The sequence below is a fragment of the Anolis carolinensis genome, chromosome 3 (assembly GCF_035594765.1).
Source record: "Anolis carolinensis isolate JA03-04 chromosome 3, rAnoCar3.1.pri, whole genome shotgun sequence".
Taxonomy (NCBI): Eukaryota; Metazoa; Chordata; class Lepidosauria; order Squamata; family Dactyloidae; genus Anolis; species Anolis carolinensis.
The window spans coordinates 2,059,961-2,066,337 of record NC_085843.1 but is presented as its reverse complement, the minus strand read 5'-3'; the positions used below and the strand labels follow the sequence as shown (position 1 = coordinate 2,066,337).

Sequence of the window (6,377 nt, the reverse complement as noted above, 5' to 3'; positions counted from 1 at the left end):
TCTGAGGCCACGGTAATATCCAGCAAGCGGACTTTCTTTTAGTGTGTGTGGGGTGACCCTATAAGAGGCCAGGGTAATTTCTCTGGGGCTAGGGGCCCCGGGAGTTGGTCAGCTTCTCCACGGCGGCCGCCAGGTCTCCCCCGGAGTCAAGGAGCGCGCGCAGGTTCTGTTCCTTGTCGAGGAAGCCCATCCCCCGCAGCTGCTCCAGCTGGGCCTGGTACAAGGGGGCCAGGGGGCTCTGCTGCTCCATCGCGTCTTCCTCGTCGCCTTCGTCTTCCTCGTCGTCGTCCTCCTCCTCCTGCCGTCCTCGTTTCCTTCCTCTTCCTCTGCCTTCTCTGGACCCTTCGCTTTCCATCTCCAGGCTTTCGTCGGCCGAGATCAGGCTGGCGACATCCGAGGAGGGGCTCTCCTCCCCTCCGTCCGAGTCCTCCATGCTCTCAGGGTCCGCGTCTGGGTCCACCAAGGCCAGGATGAAGTCCGGCGCCTCCCTCCGCAGGGCCAGCAGGCTCATCTGCAGCTGCAGCAGGGCCTGGACCGCCCTGGGGTTGCTCAGCAGTGCACCGCATTCAGTTTGAGCCAATTTGGGGGGCAGCAGTTGGGCCCAGCCCTGCGGAGGAGGAGGACTGCCCTTGCCGTCGGCCAGGAAGGCCTGGGTGGGCCCGTCCGGCTGGGAGAGCGCGTTGACCATGCTCTGCATGAAGGCCGGGTTGTCGGTCAGCTGCTGCACCATGTTCTGGATGTTCTCTGACTTGGTCAGGTTCACCCCGACTCGGGAGCTGAGGGCGATGTGGACACAGCCGGGCGACCAGAGGGTGTCGGCCCCGTCGCCGTTGAAGCCGTGGTCCCCGCTGCTGTTGGACTGCAGTGCCCAAGGGTTGGGCAGGGGCTCCCGGTTCTCTGTTCGAGGCAGGGGCCCGCCCCCCTCGGGGCTGGGCTTGCTTTCCGGAGCCCCGCCATTGTTACCGATGCCATTGCCGCTGCCCTGGAGGGCGTTGAGCATGGGGGCTTCGATGTCGTTGTAGAGCTGCTGCAGGGCGTTGTACCCACCGGGAATGCTCTCCAGGTTGCTGAGAGCCCGGTCGTGGTTGCGGATGATCTCGTCCATCACAGCAGGGCTGGTGGCCACGTCGATCATCTCCCGCAGAAAGTCAGCGTCGTTGAGGATGTGCCCGATCTCCGGGTTCTGCTCGGCTAGCTGCCGGACTTGTGGGACAGAGAGGATCATCTGCCGGACTCGTTCTGCATCGCCGAAGAGGTTCTGGACAAAGGGGTGCTGCATCACCTCAGAGAGGAGCTCCTGCCGGGCGGCCTCCTGCTCCTGTGCTGCCGCCTCCTCCACCAGTTCCGAGACCTCAGCCGCGTCCAGGCCCAAGATGTTCATGCCAGTTACTCCCAGCAGGAAGCCCAGGACCAGTGGGTTGGCACTCAGGACCTCCAGGTCCTCGAGGCCCATGATCTGGAGCAACATCTCCTCCATGGTGCGGGTGACCAGGTCCTGGCAGGAGGCCATCAGCTCTTCCGGCCGCTGGGACCATTCCAGGAGGTCCAGCACGTCGTTGGGGTCGCTGTCCTGGGAGAGGAAGAGTGCCGGGAGGAAGGGGCCGGGTGCCGGGGCAGAGGAGGGGGGCGGAAGCCTCCGCTGGGCCTTGATGAAGAGGTGGACCTTGGCGCCATCCCCGATCCGGTGCTGGGCCAGTGTGTCCTGGTCCCTCAGGATCTCACCTGCAAAGATGAGGGAGAGCTGTTCGGCCGGCGTTTTGAACCGCTCAGCGATCAGGGCCTTGAACTCGCGGACCAGCGTCCCTTCGGGAACCTCGAAGGGCTCTTTGCGCTTGAGGGTCTTGACGGTCACCTTGACCAGCCGGGGGCCGGCGGGGCCCTTCTTGCCCTCAGACATGACTGCTCGGAGGACGATGGGGACGGAGGGGATGAGAAGAGCAGGAGGAGGAGCAGAAGGCGAGTTCCAGCGGGGAGGAGCAGGAGGAGCGGGACAAGGACGGCGTGGCGCCGCTTTCGAGGTGGGAAGGGGCCAGTGGTCTGCTGCCCGCCTTTGTCTCGAGGCTTGCCAAGGCCAGAGTGCACATACCAGCGGGATGGTGCCCGTCTTTTCTTCCGCTGGCTCACAGCCTGGCAGGTTCCTTCATCTTCCTCTGCTCCCCCTCAGCTGCTGGTCAAGCCCCCTCCCCCCACACAGGTCACTTCCCCTCTGTCAGCCCAGGTGGACTGTGACCTCACCACTGACCTCACAGAGAAGAGCCAAGCCTGGGCGGTGGAGGGGGGGGGGGAAGGCAGGACCTTCATGGGTCTCTCCCACTTCTCCACCCCACCATCCGTCTGTCCAGGTCCCGTCTGACCTCTTCAAGACACTCTGGGCCTGGAGGTTTTCTGCTGGTAGATTCACATATGGAATGCATGCAAGAATCCTGACTCTTTGCAATAAAATTACCACTTGAGATTATCACATGCTGTTATTCCACTTTGACTGCTATGGTCACTTGTGGAGTTTGCAGTTTAAGGAGACCCAGGGCTCTGCGTCTGAGGATTTTCCAGGTCCTCCCTAAAAACAAATCCCATAGCAGCTAAAGTGCAATAGCAAGCGCTTTAACAGGGTTGTGTGATAATCTCCTTAAGGTGCATTTACACTGTAGAATGAGTGGTGTTTGACACCACTTAGCTCAAAGCCTTGGAAATTTTGGAAGCTGCAGTTTGATGAAGCACCAGGGCCCTTTGGCAGAGAAGGCCTTGTCTACTACTTTCAGGATTGCACGGCATTGCGACACAACCATTTAAAGTGATGTTGAACTGCACTCATTCTACAACGCAGATGCACCCAACGTCCGGCTTATGGAGGTGAGCCAATGGCAGGCGCTAGCTTGTGGGGTGGCCCTTTTCCTGAGCTGCTTGCCACTGTGCTGCTGGCTGGCTGGCGGTGACATCACTACTGATGTCATAGTGAGACCCCTGCCTTCCCACATTCTGCCACAGGAAGGAAAGCGGGAGACAGGGAGGGAGGGGAGAGGAAGGGGCTTGGCCAGGAAGCTCCCAGGCGACCCCTTGGCCGGATTTCACTCTATGGAGTGGCCACAGGGGTTCCCCAAAGAATAGTGCCAAAGCCCACCTTCCCCTGGTATCTCTTCCTCTACAGACAGCAGGAAGACCCCCTTTCTTCCATCTCACACTTCCCTGATGCCAGCCCCGGCACCCTCTCACCCCCCTCCTCCTGCTGCTCCTCCCGCTGCTTGGCGCGTCATGGAGCCTCTAGTCAAGGACCAAGAAGACGGCCCCCCGGTGTCCTGCCCGCCAGTCATCACCTCCAACCCCAGCTTCATCTGCGTGACGGTCAAGTCCCCACAGACCAGTGCCCGGTTCGTGCTCCCGGAGGTCACCACCATCCAGCAGTTCAAGGAGGATATTGCCAAGCGCTTTGGCTGTGAGTCCAACCAGCTGGTCCTAGTCTTCTTCGGCCGCATCCTGAGGGACCAGGACACCCTCCGCAAGTGCGGGGTGGGCGATGGAATGACCGTTCACCTGGTTATCCGCAAGGGGGACCCTGAGGTCGCTGCCCGGGAGCTTCCTTACGGGCTCCGGGCCCCCGAATGCACCCCGGTGTCCCCTTCTCCGTCCTTCAGCCCTAGCAGCCAAGAGGCATGGTGCCAGACGGAGGAGAAAGCTCCCTCGGAGTGGCCACTGGTGCCCACCTCAGAGATGATCGTCCAGAAGGTTCGACAGGTCATTCTGGCCAACCCAGAGGTCCAGCGGCTGGCCCAGCAGGTGCCGGCCATCAGGCACATCCTCAACAACATGGGCATCATGAGGATCATCCTGAACAAGATGAAGGAGATCGTGGACATGGCCAAGGGCCACGAGGCAGCAGCACCGCCTCCACCAGACCCCAAGGGCCCCGACCAGGCCCTGGTCAGCCTCCCCAGGAACATCCCTGGCGGAGACAACCCTTTGAGGCGGCTCAACAGCGAGATCCAGGAACCAGCCCCCAACGCAGCCTTGGATCCCTTTGCTGTGTCCAGCACTTACTCCACAATGGTGCGTGATGCCCGTCCAGAGCCCTCGGGTCTGAGAGGACACCGTGCCTCCATAGAGGAGCCCCTCAGGCCCCTAGGCTTCTCCCAAAGCGCCACCAGCGTCTGCACCAACGCCAGCGATGACGCGGTCAGCCTCTTCAACACCTTCTCCAGCCCCCTCGGGCATGGCCTCCCAACGCCATCCCCCGTGGGACCCCCTCCCGGGTTTGGGCCTTACAGCACGGATAGTCTCCATCCGCCGGACCCTGCAGAGATTCCCCTGATGATTGTCCACCTCTGCAATGCCTATACCAAGCGCATGATGTTCTCCCTGATGCAGGACGCCTTGCTGGCCTCGGAAGGGGCTCGTGGGGCCGACCCGGAGCACGTCCGGCAGCAGGAGCTGCACTTCTCCCAGCAGATGCAGAGCCCTGAGATGGTGGCCGCCATGTCCAACCCCAAGGCCATCCAGGCCTGGGTTCAGATGGAGCAGGGCCTGCAGGCACTCCTCGCCGAGGCCCCCGTCCTCATCCCCTGGTTCCTGCTGCGCCTCAAGGGCCTGGGCTACTCCACTGGAAGGGAGCCCTGGGCCAACGACCCCCGCAGCCAGACCACAGCCACCATGGAGTAGTAGCCGGCATAAAGGCCGACCAACAGAAACCCCAGCCAGCTGGACACTGTGATGCTGGAGGAAACTGCCGAAGAAGAGTAAAAGCATCTCGAACAAAGAAGCAGTGAGCAGTCTCCTCTGGGATCCAGACCCCAGCCTTGAAACTCATAACGCCACTCCTGTCTTATAAAGAGAAAGCAACCGCATTTGGGCCTCCCTTTGTTTTTATTTACTATTTATTTACAGCATTTATATTCTGCCCTTATCACCCCGAAGGGGACTCAGGGTGGATCACAGAATATATACACAGCAAACATTAAATGCTGATTAGACAAACAGGACAGACAACAGATAAGAGCTATTATGTCGGCATTTTTCCAACTTCGGCGTCCTGGAGGTTGTGCCCAATTCGAGCCACAGGAGGGTGCTGTCACTCCAACCGCTATGTTGACAAGCCCTTGATCACAATTTTTCCTCCTCTTCTTTGATTGCCGGCATTTCTGGTATTTCCTTTTATGGTGCCATAAAATACCTCCCCGCTTAAAGCAGTGCCTAATTTCTCTATTCATATCTCACAGCTGTTTCCGAACTGCTTAGATGGACAGTGAGCTGGGTTAAGGTCGGGTGCTCACCCCGACCCAGGCTCAAACTGCCAACCTTTCGTTCGGTAGAAATCTATTGCTGTTGGTGATTAGCCAGCTGTGCTAAAGCCTGGCCCTTGTTGTTTTGAATGTTATTAAAAATTTTATTACAGGGGTGTTGTGTGGCTTACAGGCTGTATGGCTGTATTCTAGCATCATTTTCTCCTGACGTTTCTATGCAACAGAGGCCAGGCTATCTCTGCAGAAACCCTCACTGATTGCCTTTGTAAACTTCATGACTACCTCAAAGGCTAATTCAAGCTTGCTAACTGCAACATTCACACTTGTTTTAAACAGACACGGGTTCTTTCTCACACCCTGGACATTATTCCACAGGTATACATACACGCCACTTGCCTCACCTCCAACAGAACTTCTGAAGATGCCAGCCACAGATGCAGACAAAGCGTCAGGAGAAAATGCTTCTAGAACACATTGGCCATACAGCCTAGAAACTACACAACACCCAGTGATTCCAGCCATGCAAGCTTTTGACAATACAATTTTATTACAACTAGTACAAACAGTTGTGAACAAAACAAAATACAGCAACGACAGTAACAAACACAACAAACAGAACTATCCCTCCTTCCTCACACCTAGAGCTTCTATTGCCAGTCACTGTGATACTTATACCCTTGTAAATTCCTTAAATTGTTCCAATTGTAGCTTTCCCAAAATCCACTTTTGCCTTTTCCAAATATACAAAGGCCATATAACTCCAGAGGGAGTAAGTCGGGATAAAAAAATTGCCAGTACAGCTTTGTAGTACCTAGAACAATAACAGCCAAATCCTGGAAGCTATCAAAAAGAGATTGGAGAGAAAAAGTTATTAGAATATATACAAATGGCCAAGGTGTCTAATGGACTTCGAGGTCAAAATAATGAAGGATTTGTAAACAAATGGAGATTGGCATTTCATGCTCTCTTTATTAGTTGCAGGAGTTTCTTCTGGGCTCAACTCCTGGGCGTTCAGGTTGATCCATAAACCTCAGGAGGGATGGCATACCTCATCCTCAAGAGCCCTAGAGTTGGAAGAGTCCCCCAAAAGGCCATCTAGTCTGACCCCCACTTGTCCAGGAAGAAATATGCAACCAAAACACCTCT

General features: G+C 57.0%; 2 protein-coding genes across 2 annotated transcripts; one reads left to right on the top strand and one right to left on the bottom strand.

Annotated features, from left to right (window-relative positions):
• On the bottom strand, window positions 1–2,628 carry LOC134297305 (ubiquilin-1-like). Its single transcript, XM_062974384.1, has one exon. The coding sequence runs from the start codon at window positions 1,895–1,897 to the stop codon at window positions 89–91; it is 1,809 nt and encodes a 602-aa protein (XP_062830454.1). The 5' UTR covers window positions 1,898–2,628; the 3' UTR covers window positions 1–88.
• Window positions 2,629–2,726: 98 nt separating this feature from the next.
• Window positions 2,727–4,835, top strand: LOC103281253 (ubiquilin-3). Its single transcript, XM_008122434.3, has 2 exons — window positions 2,727–2,850; window positions 3,146–4,835. Exon 2 carries the CDS (start codon window positions 3,187–3,189, stop codon window positions 4,648–4,650), a length of 1,464 nt encoding a protein of 487 aa, XP_008120641.3. The 5' UTR covers window positions 2,727–2,850; window positions 3,146–3,186; the 3' UTR covers window positions 4,651–4,835.
• Window positions 4,836–6,377: the final 1,542 nt, after the last annotated feature.

Coding starts and splice junctions, on each gene's coding strand:
- LOC134297305 (XM_062974384.1), bottom strand. CDS start 1,897: ATGTCTGAGGGCAAGAAGGGCCCCGCCGGCCCCCGGCTGGTCAAGGTG.
- LOC103281253 (XM_008122434.3), top strand. CDS start 3,187: ATGCCAGCCCCGGCACCCTCTCACCCCCCTCCTCCTGCTGCTCCTCCC.